Below are 20,471 nucleotides of genomic sequence, written 5' to 3'. Positions count from 1 at the left end.
CATCCTTTTTTTTAAACATTTTCAGTGCTCTAGTACTTTAAAAACATCTTCCAGCAGACATCAACTAAATAAATTTTTAAGTTCAAGTAAATTTATATATGGGAAACAATTACTTAGGCCAAAAAATTGTTAACCTTGAGACCTGAGTATACTTTTCTAAAGGTTTGAGCAGCGAAGAATCCGCAGAATTTACCCATTACATCAGGTTTTTGAGACATCTCAGCCTTGCATTCATAGCGAAAATACCAAAACTATAGTGAAAAACAGGGTTTTTTAAACATTATGTTAAGAAAAAATATATTACAGAGGTTAAACCTTTATTTTGAAGCCAATAGGTTGGACTTTTAAATAACCTAACAAATTTTATGAAAAAAAAATTGAAAAACGTGGTTTCATCAAACTTTATGTTTAGATATCACGAAAAGTCTAAAGACGTATTTTAAATATGTTGCAAATGCTGTAAACATGTGACCAATATGGAAGTAGTAAATTATTATTTATTTCTCAACAAAACTTTTTCAAATATTTTAACAATAATTTAATGTCAAAGCTCAACATCTAGGAAATATTAAAGAAATGCTGAAAAATGTTAATGAAACCATTATAAAGAATTCAAACTTATTGCAGCTAAATATTTGAAAAAGGAAAAACAATTCCTTTTAAACAAAGACTCTGTGGCTTCGCAACATATACTCAACTGTATTTAAGCAACATGTTTTGTTGAAAAGTTGCTAACAATTTTAATGTTTTTTATGTTTATAGCAACATGTTGCTATAAATGTTAATATTTTTACATGTATAAATATTGTTCTATAAAACCCGGCAATCAACATTTCATTTAAATTTATCAACTTTCATAATAATTAAACAAAATTCTAATGATTTTCTCCAAAATTAATGCTCTAAACTATTTAAGCAAAGCTAAATAATTAAATAAAAACAACTCCAAGTGAAAAAACAATCTAAAACAAAGAAAATCTAATTAAATTATAAAATTTAACTTAAAGAAGCGAAAAATTAACGACAAAAACAACAAACCAAAAGAAAAAACACAGAAATACGAAAACCAGCATTAATTACCATATTAACAGTAAATTGAAAATAAATTTAAATAATAATACAAAAAAAAAATACCAACAATTTATTAAACTAACAGTGAAAACGCAGGCGTATTAAACCCACACTATAAAAACAATTAAAAGGAAATAAAAGGACCCCCAAAAAAGCCAACGCAACAATACATTTTAATTCAACACTCAAGTTTGAACACGAAGCAACATAAACGTGCGTTCAGCTAAACAAAACTCAGCCAGCAAAACTCTCCAGAAATATTAAAGAAAAAATAATAAAAATTTCTTAATTTATTACTAATTTGAAACAAATAAAATAAATTAAAAGAACAACAGCAACATCAATCAGCAGCCAACCAACAATTACAATTAATTAATTATTTTTTGGTTGAGCAACAAAAGTTTTATGAGTAATAGCGCCATGGTTGCCGTAGCTATTTGCTGTATTCTGGTGCTACTGGCCGTTTTCATTGTCATCATCATAGTTGTGGGCCAAACAATGGGTGATCCAAAGTGAGATAAGCTTCAGCTGGGACCCGGTAATTTCCCAGATGGATAACAAAGGCCTACCAATTGTTAGTACATCCTCAAATCCCCACCCCAAGCGCAAGAATTAAAAATAAAACCAAAAAATTAAACATCATACAAAAAAAGACATTTACTAATGTTATTAGCAAAGTGCAACCAGTGACTAGTAATGCATGACATGAATCACATTTAAGTAATCAACTGAATTTAATTAAAATACAAACAAACAAAACCAACATTTTTACAAAAAAAAAAAAGAATAATTTTTAACCCATCGTGTCAGTATCAAATTGGCTGTGATGTGTAATTTTTTTTAATAAAACAGTTTAATCAATAACAACAACAACAAAACCTTAAAAATATTTGAAAAAATTTAGTGAAAACAACAAAACAAAAAATATTAACGACATGAGTTCAAAATTTTTGTAGACATTTTAGTAAAACCAAAAAACCAAGTGAAAAAAACTTTAATTTTATTTTGATAAAAAGTGTTAAAGAAAATGTTTTATAAATGTATTAAACTAGTTAATAAGTGTTAATAGTTAATAAATGTTTTAATTAAAAAAAATAAAGTAATTAGTTATATTTACAAGTTAAAACTCCAAACAAATGTTGCTGTATACATGTTGCTGGCAATTACAGAAATGTCAGCTAACCAAACTCAGTGAAATTAACCATTAAATCATGTATAACTACTCCATATTTGATGTCTTCTAAATAAAATTAAGAAACAAAATATTTTGAAATTTTAAATGTTTTCTTCGTTTGTCCACAATAATATAAATAAAATTTTAAAGCATCATGTTGTTTTAAAAGTAATATACAAAAACAATCTAAATAAATTAATATGAAATGATAAATAATAACCATATAACTTAAATATTTACCTCAATGTTAAAAAGAAACCTATGTAACATTTCCTTAAACAATTAATTGATGACATTTTAAATTCATAATAAAATCAAACTTTAAACCATGTTTATATCATCAACTTTCTTGCAACATGTTGCTAACATCACAAAAATACAACTCAAACTATTTACATCAGAAGACATGTGAGCAGCCATATTACAATTCATTATTCAGCCACATTTTCGTCAATGCATTATAAGCAAAGTTGCTGTCTTTAAGTTGCCAACATAAAATGTTATACATCTGTGAAACCATAATAAAAATTCAACTTTCAGCAACATTTTTTTAAATACACCATAAACAAAGTCGTTTCCTATATGTTGCCAACATAAAATGTTATAGAAACATTGCTTCTGGCATTTGAGCAGCCATATTACAATTCATCAGCCAGCAACATTTTCTTCAATGAACCATAAGCAAAGCGATGGTCTTTAAGTTGTCAACATAAAATTCAAAAATAATAAAATTCAACATCCAGCAACATTTTATTCAATATACCATAAACAACGTTGGAGTCTTTCTGTTGCCAACATAAAATGTTATACAAACATTGAAGCTAACTACATCTCAACAACCATAGTACAATTAATCATTCCGCAACATTTTATTCAATGAACCATAGGCAAAGTGTCTGTCTTTAAGTTGTCAACATAAAATGCAAAAATAATAAAATTCAACTTTCAACAACATTTTATTAAATACACAATAAATAAAGTTGCTGTCTATATGTTGCCAACATAAAATGTCATAGAAACATTGCTTCTAACGATAACTGAGCAACCATCATACTATTCATCAGTCAGCAACATTTTCTTCAATGAACCATAAGCAAAGTGGCTGACCATTCAACTTTCAGCAACATTTTATTAAATACAACATAAACAATGTTGCTGTCTTTAAGATGTTAACATGAAATGTCATAGAAACATTGCGCCTAATGACATCTGAGCAGCCATATTACAATTCATCATTCAGCCAATATAGAAACATTGCTTCTAACGAAACATAGAAACATTGCTTCTAACGACAACTGAGCAACCATCATACTATTCATCATTCAGCAACATTTTCTTTCAAGTTGACAACATAAAATTTTATACATCAGTGCAACCATAATAAAAACTCATCATTCAACAACATATTATTCAATAAACCTTAAACAAAGTTGCTTTCTATATGTTGCCAACATAAAATGTTATAGAAACATTGCATCTAATGACGTCTGAGCAACCACCATACTATTCATCATTCAGCAACATTTTCTTCATTGAACCATAAGCAAGATTGCTGTCAGCAACATGTTTATCAATGTACTATAAACAAAGTTGCTAACATAAATGTTTATAAACTAACTTTAAATTCCAGTAAAACAACAAAGCTCAAAAACATGTCCTTAATATTAAAAAAAAAACTCAAAAATTAAAAATAATTAACTCTGCATAAAAATGTATAGAAACACTTTAAATAAATTACGCTCATATCAATTTACTGAAACAAGGTTGCGGAAATTATGTTGCTTAATTTGAAATTGATCAACATTTTTAAATTTATCATAAAATAATTATCAACAAAACTGCTAAACATGCAGCATATATGCTTGGAATTAGCTAAAAACATCTTAAAAAAATCCATTCCATATCCGTAAATCCCAATCAGCATCAATTTATTATAAACATCATAATGCAGACAAAAGATCTTCCACCAGACTTAATCTAACAACAAATTAATGAAGCAATTTATATAAACATCTTAAAATTCTCCAATAAAGAAGTGTTTTAAATTTCTAAGCAACATTAAGCCACACTGCAGCAAATTCGCTTTCGAAACTTTTAAACTCAATGATTGAAATACAAAATTTATTACTTAATAAAAAATATTTCGAATATTTTGTGACTATAAACATGTAGCCAATATAAAGCAACATTTCAACAATGTTTTAATGCCAAAAATAAACAACTAAGCAACATATGCAGTAAATTCTCAAAGAAACATTTAAAAAGAATTCGAATTCGTTTTCGTAAGTGATTCAAGCTCCAGCAACATTTGCATTTACAACTTTCAGCGAATTTATATATATTATGTGGCTGTTAACATATGAATAATATTAAGCAACATTTCAACAATGATTTAAACCCGAAAATAAATCAACTAAGCAACATCAAACCACACTACAGCAAATTGTCAAAGAAGCATTTATGAAGAATACGAAATGCTTTAAACTCTAGCAACATTTGATTTAATTACCAAAATCCCCCAAAGAAACACTAAGCAACATTTGTTTCATACACCTAATATATTTCTTACCAAAATGCATTTCTATATTAAAAATATTTTGTGGCCATCATTAAGCAACATTTCAACAATGATTTAAAGCCGAAATTAACCAATTAAACTACACTACAGCAAATTGTCATCAGAAAGTAAACAAATTTTTTTCAGCAACATGATTGAATTAGTTTTAAACAATAAATGGATGGCTTAGAACAAGTATAACTTTTAACAAATAAGAGATATTTTAAACATGTTGCAAAGGCAGTAAACATGTTTCCAACATTAAAACCATAAATAAACATCTAAGCAACACCAAATTTCATTTCAGATAATTTATCACAGAAATATGTAGATTGTATATGAAACATTTACACAGCATTAATTCACAATTCAGCAACTTCTCACAAATCATGTGTGGCAGCCTTCAAATATCTGGTCAAAATTTAACTTATAAGCAGATAAAAGTTGTATACAATTTATCGAGGAAGTTTTGGAAAATGTAGCTAAAGATCAACATTTTTGTATTCAACTTCTACTGTTTGAGGCAACATGTTTATAAACATGTTGGCAAAAAAAGTATTTAACAGAGACTAAACAATCAAATTAAATAAAAAAAATTAGACTAAAAAATGTTGCAGATAGATCTAGAAGTTTTATAAGTACTTGTTATAAAAATACATGTTGCAGGGAAACACACAAATGTTGCTAAACATATGTCATATGCACTATGGATTATTGCAGCATTACGTTAACTCAGCCATGACTTGGGAATCTATAAGCAACAACAATGCGACTATAAATGTCACTCATTACAAACTATTCTTGAAATTTGTGTAAAGATTAAGAAACTTTAATTAAAAAATGAATTTGTGGAAGTCATGAATGTTTTACAAAAAAATGTTTGCAAAATAAAAATGTTGCTATAGAAAACATTGCGGAGAATATGGCCCTAAATACTCCAGAATGTTTTTAATTACCAAACTATACCCCAATATACATTAATGAAAACGAAATTATGAAACTTATATCAAATAAACATGTTGCAGCAACATGTACGAATCATGACTATACCAATTTTGTTCATTACTAAAGCATGGAAATAAGTCTACAAAAAAATGCTGCTAAACATTGTTGCTGAAAATCCAGAGAGAAAAATATCCTTTTAAGTGGATTGGCCATTAATACTTTAAAATGTTTCTAGTCACAAAAAAATACTTTATTTATAGTACAATGGAAAATAAATTCTTCAAAACCTATGTCATACTTCAGAATATTTCTGAGAAATGTTACATCAAAAACTTGCAAAATACTAAACACAGTAGCAACTTCATTGTGAAAATAAAACAAAATCTCAAGTCAAGTCATTTTAATACCATAAAAATGTTTCATCAACATGTTGCCCAAAAAACTTTTAACAACAAAAAATCGATAGTATAAGTTAATCATAACAATCGTTTTGTATATCACTAAAATGTTGTATCAACATGTTGCCAAAGAAAAATATTAACAAATTCTCCGAGGAAAGAAAATTAAAAAAAACTCAACTGCAATTTAGATGTCAGGAAAATGTTTTATCAACATGTTGGCCAAGAAACGTTTAATAACATAAACTTGTTTAATTTGTTAAATGTAACTTAATATACGTTTTGTTTACCACGAAAATGTTTCATCAACAACATTAAAAAATTCTCTGAGGAAATTAACTCAAAACTCAACAGCTATTTTGATGTCATAAAAATGTTGCAGCAACATGTTGCCAAAGAAAACTGCATCCCATTCGTTTAAACAATATAAACTATGCGATCAATAACTTATTTTCTTCAAGATAAATATAACTAAACATCATTTTGTTATCAAGAAAATTTTTCATCAACATGTTGCCAAAGAAAACTTTAGTCCTATAGTTTCAGCGACATGAGAAATTCGACCAATATTAAATTTTCCATTTGTGAACATTATTGCAGCAACATGCTACTTTATATAAACAACAATATAATGTATTAATGTTGCCAAAGAAACTAATTAATTACATTAACATCTGAGTGAAAAACTTAAAAATTAACAGCTACTTTGTTATCATAAAAATGTTGCAGCAACATGTTGCCAAAGAAAACTGCAGCCCAATAGTTTTAATAACATAAAATATACGATAACTCATTTTCTTCGCGATAAATGCAACTAAACATTATGTTATCAGGAAAATGTTTCATCAACATGTTGCCAAAGAAACCGGTTAATAACATTAACATCTGTGAAAAAAAAACTTGAAAACTAACAGCTAAAAATGTTGAAGCAACATGTTGCCAAATAGTTTCAACAAACTAAAATATACGATCAATAACTTCTTTTCTTCGAGCTAAACAATAAAATGTTTCATCAACATGTTGCAAAAAAATACTGTAGTCCAAAAGTTTCAGCAACATGAAATAATTAAATTAATTTTCCATTTGTGAAAAATTTTTGCTGCAACATGTTTGTTTGTATACACAACAACATAAGCCATAAATTTAGTACTTCATTCATAATAAATAAAAAGCAACTAAACATTGTTTCAACAGCATTAAGCTATATAAGAAATATAAAATATATAATAAAAATCATATAATAAAACAAATATATTCTAAAACAATGCATAAACTTCCTAAGAAGACTGTTAAAAACACATACTCTTGTAATAATAAAGAATAATAATATTAAATTTCCAATCATATCATAATGAAATTACAAAATAAACAAATATCGAGCAATATTTATTTAACTAAACAAAATTAAATTAAGTTTTTCCCCGAAAAACCAAGCCAACTCATACACTTGTTAAATAAAGCAAAAATAACAATATGAATAATAAATTTTAACTACAAAATAATTTAACGAAAACAAGAAACTCACAATAATTATGATTTAAATTCAATAAATTTTAAACCAATAATAAAATAATTTCGCATATTTTTAAAAACGATTTTTATATATACATTATTTAAAACATCAACAACAAAATACAATAAAAAATAAGCCATATAATCCTCTGCAATACAATATTTATGTATAAACCCTACAAATTTCTATAAACTACAGTTTTAACAAAGTGTTTAAAAAAAATTAAAAAAAAAACAGAATTTTAAACTTTATCTATAATTGTGTTACAAACAGATTTTACAAACAAATTATATTATGAAAATATATAACAAAAACAACAATTATAATTAAATGTATTATACCTATGAATAACTATTACTTTTTAAATGTGTTTAATAACAATAATAAATTATAATTAATATATGTAAATGTCAACTGAAACAACTTTATTTTAATAATTAGCTGCAACTGCTCATTAAACAAGTATATCCCAGTAATTAACAACATCCCAGCCCTGATTAAATATATAACAAAAACATTTGAAGAAAATGTCATTTAAATGTGGTTATATTTAAAATTAATCATTTTCAACAAATTAATATTCGAAATACTTATAATAAAAAGAAACCCTTGAAATATGAACAATAACTGAATTCATTTGAAAATTTTATTGCAAAACGTAAGAGTGCTATTATTATGATTAAAATACTAATTAAACATTTCAAAACTTATAAATTTAAAAGAAAATATATAAATTATTTTGTATCAAATAATAAAAAATCAACACAGTTAATGCCGTTAAATCTTTAAGACTAAAAAAGGTAAGAAGAAATAATTTTAAAATGTAATATTTTAAATAAAATTATTGTGTGTACCTATGACTTAAAAATAAGGAATTTACAATAGATGAGATATCTTTTGCACGCGGTAAATATCTGTAATTTATTTTAACTTAGTTTTTGCTTCGAAAATGTCAAATTTTGGCCCAACATATGCGGGAAGTTTTGCTTTACTTTTTTAATCTGAAAAAACCTGCCGCTGAAACTTGTGGCGAATGTGTTCTATTGGTTTCAACGAGCAAGAGATGTTTTGTGCGGTTCAGAAGTGGTGATTTTGATACGGAAGAAAAACTAAGAATTGGAGGCATTACTCCATGAAGATTGTTGTCAAACTCAACCAGAGATTGCAAAATTACCAAATATCCATGGCGCTAAGGTAATTCTCTGTACTTGGTGGGAGCAAAAGAGTCCTATCCATTATGAGCTGCTGAAATCTGACCACACCATCACAGGGAACCTGTACCGATCGCAACTAATTCGTTTGAAGTGAAAATTTGCTGAAGAATGCCTAGACTATGCGGCCAGACATGAAACCGTAATATTCCATCATGGCAACGCTCGGCAACATGTTTTAATATCTGTTAAAAACTATTTAGAATGTTGGGAAGTTTTGCCTTACCCTCTTTATATTCCACATCGTGCCCGTTCGATCGATCTCTGGGATACGTTTTACTCCAGAAAAGAGTATCAGAAAATGGCTTGATTCGTTCTTGGTCTAAAAAGATGGCTCTGAATCCATACGTTGCCCAGTGGTTTAGAAACTTTTTATTTGAAAATAATTCGGTATCTTGGGAACAATTGAAGATATTGTTAGAACTGAGGTCCTTTCGAGATGATTTACAGTTGTTCAGCTTCATAGGATTTATGAAGACCTGAGCGCGGTCCTTCAAAGTTAGTCACATTCTTCACATTTTAAAAAAAAACATCGCCAAAATTCCATTTATGATCCAATTAAGCTGAAATTTAAAACAGAAATTTAGGTTATCTATTTTAATTGAAGAGATATTTTGGTTTATTTTTTTTTTAATTTAGTTCGATTTTTATTTTGGTTTCTTAGATATGGCGGTCATACGGATGGTCGATTTTTTTTTAAAATAACAGCTATCTTGGCGATAAAACAACTTGCTTTTTTTCACATATGGGCAATTCCATAACATCTTACGTGACATTTGTACGCCTATAGAATGGAATAGATTTTGCAAAACTAAGAGTACCTGAAAAATAATTTGGTCCATATGTTCCATTCAGAGGGTACTATATTTTGAAATAATAAAATGTTCTTTCGAAATATTGTTGTCCAAAATATTGAGCGAAATAAAAGTACGTGACATAAAACGGAAGCCATGTAGAAATATGTGAAAATTTTCGAATCGTGAGAGGCGTAATCTTTTAATTTCTTACACTAAACGAAATATTTCTCCTTTATAATCCATCATATTTAAATAAAAACAATCTTTGGATGATTTTATAATAAATAAAATTGAATATCGTACGTGACATACCGTACGTGACAGATTTTTCTCTTATAATAAAACAATATATATTCTGTGAATATATCTATACAAAAACTAAAAAAATTAATAGAAAATACACATTCGATTTCAATAAACAATTTGACAATAGCAAAAAACAATCAGAGTCAAATTCATTTCATACTACAAGCTAATTGGGAGCCTAGTTTTCGCCGCAATTTTTGCCAAAAACATACCTAAAACTTAAAAAAATTAAATATAGTCAGTTTAAACATTAAAATGTTGTAATATGATATAAATACTTTCACATAGTAACTTTTTATTATTTTCTTCTAATCAAATCATCTTGAAAAAAAGTTTCAAGGGTAGCGATTCTCGTGGAATTTCCCATATATATACTTTTGTAAAAACAAATTTTCTTCGGAACTATATACAATTTTTATTTAATCCGGAAAGAAAACTTAATTCAAAAGCGTGTAAAGTAAAATTTGGCTCATTTAAGCGGACATAGTATTCCAAAGACCAATCCAAACTTGCCCAATTTGAAATTTAGGTTTGAGTAAAAAATTCTAAAAACGGAAAGCACTGATCCTCGAAAAAGCTCCATATTTGTATAGTCTTATATGTTATTTAAATATGTATATACAACGTCTTTTTTACTATCACACAGTAAATAACTTCACAGTAGGCACTTTTCTAAAAAAAAAACTCAGTTTTTGGAACACATTTTCCTCGTTTTTGGAATTTCGGTATTTGAAAATAAATTTTAAAGTTTTTATTGACACTTTAGTTCTACATTTGGTTATGACAACTTTAACCGTTACAATTTTATATTTTTCTTCACGGAAAATCACCATATTATAATTTGTTTAGTTATTAAGGTAAATCACGTTTCAAAAATTTAATTATACTAAAATATCAATCTTTAAGTCTTAAGGTTTTTAACAATGCCAAATACTTAAATAAAAAGCCTATATTTACTCTTCAGAAGCACCACAAACTACCAATATTTATACACACCAGCGACATCTTCTAGTGATTTCCAGAAACACTCGATTGTTCTATTTTCACAATGATAACCTGTAGCTTTTAAAGCTACTTCTCAGTTAATTTTGCCATTCTTAGAAATTACAAATGCTAACTCGCCATTACATAAGTTTAGTCAAATATATTAGAGGATTTGAATATAAAACATATTATTAATTTTAGAATATAGACGATTGAATACTTAATTCTTTTCCATCATTTAAAAAAGAGATGTTTTAAAACATTTTAACATTTTAAAATAAATACCCAATATCTACTAATAATAAATATTTTCTTTATTTACAGGTAAGCATTTTTCCAATAAAATATTTTCAAGTGTGAGTATAAAATATAACATCTTTATTACTTTAAATAATATTGAGTTAATATATAGCGATATTAAACCACACCATTTCCAATTATTTTCAAAAAATTTCTATTTGTATTTCAAAAATTTCCAATTATATATTCAGAATTTTCTTGTTGTGGTTCATCATTTTCCAAATTTATTTAAAGAATTTTCTGCAATTCTATTGGAAATTTCTGAAATACAATTGCCAAAAAATATATATAAAAACTAAACATTTTAATAAGTTGCTTTATTTTCTATACTCGCAAAAATTTAAATAAAATGTTAGTTTTGGTTAAATTTATATACATACATAATATACAATACTTATTATTAAAATATTTATTAAAACACATGTCACATGCTAATTTCTGTTAAATATTTCAAATTCAGAGAAGCCAGAAATATGTTTTTATTTTATTTATTTGTTTGCCCAATACCGAAAGTTCTTAAATATTTTATAGTTTTTTTTTTAATTTAAAGCCTTTTGATAAATATGTTTGAATTCTTTTGATAACTTAAAAATTTATTTTCCATATCAATAATTTATGTTATTTTTAACAATATTGTTGAAAACATTCAATATGTATTTATAATTGTTCGTACGTATGTATGTAAAATACTCACATTTCTATTTAACAATTTCAAATTATAAATTTCTTATTTTCAAAAAACTTACTAACATTAATTCAACGATGACAATTATGTCGATAATTGATCGGTATATTGCCTTATTTCGGTAGCGGTATTTTAGAGGTAACTGTATTTCCTGTTATTTCGGTAACGTTGGTTGCCTCGATAGAGTAGACTGCTGGTCTAGCAATCTGAGGATTGCGGGTTCGATTCCCGCCTGAGTCTCTGGGTGTATTTACGTACAAGCAAAAAAAGTCGGTATATTGTAAAGTGTACTAAAATCAATTGTATCAAAAGTTCTACAAACTTGCTATTTGCATAAACATATGTATGGAAAGAGTAATGCTTTCCATTACTATTATTTACTTCTAAGAACCAACAGCAATATACTCTTTAAATAAAAAGGATCCTTAACTTAAGTAAACTTTATTATTATTATTACTTGCGCTGAGGTTTCGGTACACATTGCCTTTAGTGAAATGTTTTGCACTTTATTTTACTATTCCTAGTAAATATTACTTACAATTGTTACTATTGCTTTATTAGCAGTACTCTTGCAATACAAACTCTAATGCATCATTTAATATTTGTATTCCATTTTCAATTATTTCTACCACCAACTTGTATCCTTTTTCAAATACGTGGTGTGTTCAACATGAATGATTACAGCCTTAAGTGATTTTACATATTGGAAATTTTTCAATTTCTGGCAAACATTATATAGAAACTGTTATACTGCTGGGAATATATACATATGCTATTCATCTTCCTTTTTTGGCCCCTGTACAGGTCTTTGCTGCCAATACAGACTTCTACATATAGTAGTTACAGTTACAAATTCACACAGTTGAGGATTTTTTTTAAAAAAAGATTTATGAGCGCCAAAATAAAATTACAACATGCTTAGAATGCATAATTTATATTTACGCGCATTGAATATTTGCTGTTTTCAAACAAGTTTAACATAAATTTATGTTACAATTTCTTTTATGTTGTTATATCTGTGTATTTAAATGGCTGACATTATGCGAATGTTAAACATTAAAGTAGTTTTATATATCTTATAATGTAATAAATTGTCACATGTTTTGTTTTTAATGCAACAAACAAGAAATTGAAAACATTTACATGAGAAATACAAAGACATAAATAAATATTTAATGGCCAAATAATTGACACATACAAGGTTACAAAATATAACATAAATGCAAGTGAACAAAGCTAACAAAAAACATGACAGTAAGTTGTCAAAATGTTTATCATGTAAAAATCTTATACACACTATTCCAGCCATAATTTAGCATTGGTCCAACAAATTATTTTTTTAGTCAAGTTAGCTTTTAAAAATATGTCTTTTCTAAAACATTAAGAATTTTTATATTGAACGTTTTAAATTTTATTTAACTTAATACAAGAATAATTTTTTTCGGCACACTCTTTATGAAAGGAAAATTCTAATATTAGGAATAGGGGAGTAGGAATAAAAATATGGAAATAAGCAAAAAGCATTATAAAATAAATTAAAAATTGCAAATTTTAAAAGAAATATAATTATTGTTTTCTACCTACTTTATCCGAGCTTGTCAAAAATGTCAAAATAACTATTTTTATATGAATAATATTGCAACAGTACTAAATTTTCCATCCCTTCTACTAAGTACCATTTAATAATCTCAGTTTTCCATTCCTGTTTACTTTCTCATTAAAGTAAACAAACATCCACACACACAATCCCTCTCACCATTTGCATACCATTTATTAATAACAACAACAACCCAACAATAAATACTTCACTTGCATTCTTCTTCTAGTTTTCTAGAAATTTTACAAGTGTTCGGTTGCTTTGAGGATAATTGTTAACAATTAATTAATAAATCACTATAAAATATTAAAAAACTATAAAAATTTTTACATAAATAGAAAATATAAATGTTTATTAATATTTTTCCAAAAAAATATCGTTACAAAATAAAAATTAAATTTGTGAAAAAAGTGTTAGAAATGTGGGCAACAAAAATTTTTTTTATTCCTCCATTATTGCTTTTTCTTTTGATGCTTTATTTTTTTACCATGAATGATGAGAGTTTATATAAGAGTGCGGTAGGATAATGAGAGGGTGAGGCAAAATGTTATGTTGTTGTTATTATTATGTAGTTTCAAAGTATATAGAGCAAAGTGAAAAAAGCAATAAAACGTAATTATGAAAATGCCACAGGTGGTAATTTTAAATTAAAGTTTGCCAGAGTGTTTCAAATCAAATTTAGATAGAATAAAAATATAAAAGATAATAAATTGAATAGAGTTATTATAAAACATAAAACAAAATGTGACTAAAAAGATTTAAAGAATGTTGTGGATAAATTAAAATAGCAGTAGTGAAAAATTGTTCGAAATTTAAGTCGGTATGTGAAATGTATATGTCTCAATAACTTATCGTCTTAATTGGAAACTCGTCAAGATATCAATCATGTAAGTGTCATAAAAAATAAAACAAAATGTTTTTAATAAAATATTGTAATACATACATAGTTACCTATTAAATCGACCTAAAAAAACTACTAAATTTATGCATATCGATCAATTATTCGATTTTTAATCGAATACATAGTTGGTAGGTATTTAAATAAAAAGAACTATTGCAATTTTTAATATTCACTGCTTTTTTGATAACATAAATTTTTTTAAAAAAAATAGTTTTTTATTATTATTTTTAATTTAAAGTACATATATGTATGTATGTTAAAATTCTATATTTTAAAGAAAATTCATTAATGTTCCATCAAAAAATAACTTTGCAAATGACATCTTATACCGTTTTCTTTTCTGGGAAAAAATGTTTTCCTTTGTTGTCATCTTTATTGAAAAGAGCTTATAAATAAAGATGTTTTTTTAAATTACAGGTATTTTAAAACTTTATCACAATAAATATGAGATACTTAGCTCAAATAATTATAAAAACCTTATAAAATTCTACAATTTGTTTGAAAATATACAGATATGTGATGAAAATCGAACGATTTAAAATAATTCGATAAGAAAAGTTGTATTGAATTTCAATCGATTTCTAGAAAAGTTTTTGAACCATTGTATATTTTTTCCTATCAAAATCAAGCCCTGGCATCAAATAGTAAATAATTTAATAGCATTTGGAAAGATACAAATCAGAATGAAAGTTTAAACAATTTAGAAAAGGAAATTAATACATCACATCTTAACAATAATAATCCATTTTTACATATTTTCTAGCACTGACCTTATAATTTTGACGTACACATTTTTATATTTCGGTTTATAAATAGAACTAACAGTAATCAAATGAGAGCAAAAGGTTCTTAACTGAACAATTATTCTTCGGTTTTTACTTTTAATATATTTTCAGTAGAAAAATTAAAAATTTAGTTGAATTAATTTTTTAGGTTCTAAATCAGTCAGGATCATATGTGTTTAAATTTCTGCTTATTCATTATTATAGAAATTCCAAAAAATACCATTCGAAGAATAATAGTTTTTGTTACCTCAATATCATAATCATATCAGCCAACTATTATGGATATAAGTAAAATAATTTAATATAACAAAAAGTACCATTGGAAGAAAAAGTACCAATTTTCCACACTTGAACCCCCGTAAAGTTTGAAATCAAAGTTATTTCTTGATTCTAGGTTCAATATTATAGAAAATTCTAAAAGTACCATTTTGATGAACGAAAAAGTACTTCTTAGTATGGTTTAGTACTCCTTTTTTAGTTTCATTATACCATTGAGCCCCCAATTCTTGAATATTTCTTTACTTAGAATTAGAAGCATATTAGCCAATTTTAATGTACGTATTTTCGTAGACGGTAATGAACAGATCTAGTGCTGTCAACGTAAAAAAAATAGGAAATAAATGAATTCTTAAAAATATTCAGCCTAACTAGAACAGCCTTAAAGTCGATTTTAAGTCCATAAAGTTGACTATTATTTTAAATTTCGTACCATAAAACAAATTTCAAATACAATTTAAAATGTTATTTTATTATTTCAAAAAAAGCTTTTTGTTTTGAACGTTTATGTACATTTTGTTTTTTTAATTTTTTGAAATTTCTTTTTTTTTATTTACATTTGTTGAAAAATATTGTTACGTTTTAACCTTTTCAAAACGTTGGTTTATTTCCTTTAAATAAACCGGATACTTTTGATTGCAAATAAAAGCCGTTTAGTAGTTTAAAAGTTGTAACAACTCTTTATTTATTTAAAATGTACAACAACCACAGAATTAAATAGTCACTTAGTGTTTTTTATACACGTTTATAAATTCACAGAAATACAGACACACTTTGTAATGTACACGAATTCACTTGAAAATACAGCACACTTGAAGGCACTCTGTTGATCTTTATTCGAATAGGGTTTCTGATAAACTGAACTGCAACTATGGCCACTATTTATACACACGCCATCTCTGGTGAACTTCTACAATGTTCTTTAACTGTCAAAACTGTATATTCGAAGTTGAAAGCTTTCGAATTCGAATATAAGAGTCGCAGCAAACATTAGCGTTGCCATACCTACGATCAATGATCAACTCAAAGCTTTTATTCAATGTTAATAATACCCACAGATATGTTACAGTTTGAGAGGCACTTCCGTTTGAAAGCATTATGCAACTCTTAATCAGCCGTTAAAATCGTTATTTGAATTTTAGTACAATTTCGTAAAAATATTATCAATTATTTGTATGTATATGTTGGAAAAAGTTTTTAAGCTTTTTTCAAATAAAAACAAAAGTTATATTTTAAAATACAGTCGACTTTAACAAAAATTAACTGTAAAATTTCTTTCATAGTTAGGGTGATTGTATTTTATTAAACAAAAATGAACATTAATAGCATTAAATTTTATAAATGTATTAACAATTAAAAGGTTTTAACCAAATAAATGGTTTAGTTTTTAAATTTTTACGGTATTTAAGAATATTTTGAATTTTTATAAGAATGATATATTTAAAAGTGGCACACTGACATACATATGTATATGGTTATGGTTACGATGTTGTTGCCGTTTTCAAAAAAAGTAAATAGCTCACTACACGTTGACAATTATTGCTAGCGGCATTTGTAGTCGGTAGCCTTCTTTCGCACAGTAGGGCGGAATCAAAATGTTTTGGAAATAAATCTAGCATTTCTAAACGGCTGGTCCGAAAAATTTTAAATTCTAGCCAATATTTACATATTAATATAAATAAATAAGTTATTTGTTATGCATTAATCAATTTCACGGTACACAGAGGGGCAGAATCGAAATTTTTTTGAAATAATAATAAATCTGGCATTTCTAAACGGCTGTTGCGATCGGGATAAAATTTGACGTGGGCGTAGCCAAGAAGTACTCGAGTTTAAGATATTAAAATGGGCCATATAAATGATCCAGGGGCGGCGCTATGGGGGCTCACAGTAGGGTACCTTCGACATGTAAAATTTTTAAACACGTGCAATGTTTTTGTTTCCTATCGGATTTCAAAGATTTTTATATAACTTATTTATTTATATGTAAATATTGGCTAAAATTTAAAATTTTTCAGACAAACCAAAGCTGTGTCACCAAAAAAAAAATGTATTGATTTAATGTAGGATTCGTTATAACCGATATTTTTTGTAAGTTCATAATAACCAGGAATTCGTTTTAAGCGAGGTTTACTGTATATACTGAAAATTAAGCTAATAAATACATCAAGTCTTCCAAATTCTATCCTACTGTAAATTGATGCGTCTATATTAAACAACATTCGGTGTCTACATAAAAAACAGGTGTGGCCTCCAGCAGACCACCAAAATTTACATAAAGTTGTACTATGCACTAAATTGTACATCCTTATATTTATAACATACCTACACATTTTGAAGTTTATTTGTCAGTTTCATGCAAATTACTTTCTAAATACCAAAAAAAAATTCAATGACTATATTTTTATATTGTTGTCTATTTCTTTATTTTTTCTATAATCGTTTTGTTCCTCCTTTATTCAGTCGACTACAAAATTCATACAAAATTTTCTAAATTTATTTACATTAATAACACATGCAAACACATCCACAGAAACACAAATATAAAAGAGTGCCTTCATAAACAGGCAAATTTATTCATGCACCTTATTCTTTTTTGTGTAGGATTCTATTGTATAATGTACAATAAATACATACATATGTATGTATAAACAGTGAGTGACAATATAATGAAATCATTTTTCGAAAACTATAAATTCAGTTTGCCTTAATTTTTCTGGCACGATTTGGCATCATGCCACTATTGAAAAATTGCCCTTGAGTGGTATTCAAACAATAATTTAAATTTTGTACCACGGGAGGCAAATCCATAAAACTGTCCGTAACTTCGGCCTGTGGAAAGGTATTGAACTGTTGTAAAAAAAAGAATTAAAGAACACAGGAAAGGTATCGCAGGATATGTCCGATTTTGAGCGTTCATAGGATACCATACGAATTGAAGCCGAGAGATATTGAAAGACGATTTGCATGCCCGAAATGATGCTTGAACGCTATAAAAGAAAATCATTTTTGCACCGAATCATTAGTTGCGATGAAAAATGGAGATCATATGTGAAGCCCTGCCAACCAGCCGAATCGACACCAAAGCCAAATATCCATGGTACTGAGGTGGGAGCAAAAGAGTCGTATCTCTTATGAGCGGCAGAAATCTGACCAGACCATCTCAAGAAAACTATACCGAATTAAACTGATTTGTTTGAAGCGAGCTTTGGCCAAATATGCGGCCAGACATGAAACCGTAACATTCAATCATGATAACACTCGGCCACATGTTGCAATACCTGTTTAAAAGTATATTAAATGAAGTGGTTGAGAAGTTTTGTCTCATCCGCTTTATAGTCCAGATCGATGCAGAATGCTCTCTCTGGGATATGCTTCACTTTGAAACAGAGTATCCAATATTGTCATGATTTGTTGTTGGCCTCCAAAGATGAGCAGTTCTTTTGGCTCGGAATCCATATGTTGTCAGTTAACAATGGCCAATACTATGAACAAATTTTATATTGTACAAATGTTTTAAAATAAAAGCTAAAATTTAAAAAAAAAACCCGCATTTTTAAGTCAATCACCAAATATCAATTGAGTTTAAGAAATTCCAAAAAAAATACTCCCTGGGAGGTTATCAATCAATAATCTGCCATAAAATTCGAAATTATTTCTCGAACTTTTAGCAGCAGAGCAAAAGAGGCTGATCTTGGATAAATTTTATACGATTTTCTTTGGATTTTGACCTATTAATTAAATATTTGCAAGAGTAGCTATTGTATTGTCAACAACTGTATGTATTTACTTGTGCATATGTATGTATGTTTATTTTATAATGTTATAGTTTAGTTCTTGTTACCAACAAAATATGCAAATGATTCTAGTTTTTTTTTGCAGCAGCCATATTTTCAACTCCCCCTGAAAATTCGTATAGTATTTTGTTATAGAAATACGCCCTTGTGTGTTTTTTTAAATAAGTGAATATTTTGTATATGGGCAATTCAATTATGTCGCACAGGACATTCGTACACATTTAAAGTGAAAAATAAGTCAAAATAAATCGAATTTTTAGTTCGACAAAAGGCTTACGGCTATATGCATTAAAAAAAAACTTATTGTAGATTTAAAACACAATTTTGTTAACGAACACTTTAGCTTTAAAAACCATTTATAAAAGTATTGTATTCATAAAAGTTTGATAAAGATACAATAACTAATGTACTGATTTTGTCTAAGCCAGCGGAGTGCAAATTGTGTTTAGCAATTGCAATAGTATCATCTATTATTCCAAATTTATCTTTAGAATCCTCTTTTTTAAGATAAAAAGCAAAAAGAATTCCTTAAAGTAGGTTTAAAATAGGGTCGAACCTACTATAAAATTTTTACATTTAACAATTGTTTATCAAAGGTATTTTAAGCTATTAATCGTTTATGAATACAACTTTATGAAAATTTTCCTATTATTGGTTTATAAACCTTTTGTAAATGTTTATGCATATGGCTGTTAATTTATAGCTCTTAATTAGCCCTGTAATTGGTGCTATGTTGGATTATTGGAAAGTTTTCATTTTCAAGGTAATTGCAGAAAACCGAGGCATTCGCACGGGACAAATACAGAAGTCGTTTTCTCGGCCAACAATTCAAACACCAATTTCAGCGAAACTTGAGGCAATATTTTAATGTGACTAATTTTAGAATATTGTGGATTGATATCTGTTAAAAATGGTTTTGATTTTACGCAAAAATAGTTTATACTTTTTTTTTAATTAATTTTAATAACAGTCGCACGGAACATTTTTTTCCATTATGATATAAATATAGTTTCTGTTGCTTTTTTACGAAAAAATATGTTTGTTTTCAAGTCAAAGTTGTCTGAGCAAAAACACTAACAATTTTGTCGCAACAAAGCAATAATACTAAAAAAATATAATTTTGACGTTTATCATGCCAAAATTTTATCAAGTATATAGACATGGAGAAAGATAT

At 27.2% G+C, this 20,471-nt stretch overlaps 2 protein-coding genes across 7 annotated transcripts in view; both read left to right on the top strand.

Moving 5' to 3' along the window:
• LOC135963489 (tolloid-like protein 1) overlaps positions 1–20,471 on the top strand; it is a 215,159-nt gene that overhangs the window by 83,234 nt on the left and 111,454 nt on the right. The window contains exon 1 of one of the 6 annotated variants that reach the window (XM_065515360.1): positions 8,017–8,458. The exons of the other annotated variants lie outside the window; for them this stretch is intronic. The gene's annotated coding sequence lies outside the window, so the exon portion shown is untranslated. Of the gene's footprint in view, positions 1–8,016; positions 8,459–20,471 lie in introns of those variants that run through there. 6 annotated transcript variants of the gene reach the window in all.
• On the top strand, positions 935–1,988 carry LOC135954634 (uncharacterized). The gene has a single exon (XM_065504843.1). The coding sequence runs from the start codon at positions 1,477–1,479 to the stop codon at positions 1,585–1,587; it is 111 nt and encodes a 36-aa protein (XP_065360915.1). The 5' UTR covers positions 935–1,476; the 3' UTR covers positions 1,588–1,988.

The sequence above is a fragment of the Calliphora vicina genome, chromosome 1 (assembly GCF_958450345.1).
Source record: "Calliphora vicina chromosome 1, idCalVici1.1, whole genome shotgun sequence".
NCBI lineage: Eukaryota > Metazoa > Arthropoda > Insecta > Diptera > Calliphoridae > Calliphora > Calliphora vicina.
Note: the sequence above shows the minus strand (reverse complement) of the source record. Positions and strands in the feature narration are given on the sequence as shown.

Coding starts and splice junctions, on each gene's coding strand:
- LOC135954634 (XM_065504843.1), top strand. CDS start 1,477: ATGAGTAATAGCGCCATGGTTGCCGTAGCTATTTGCTGTATTCTGGTG.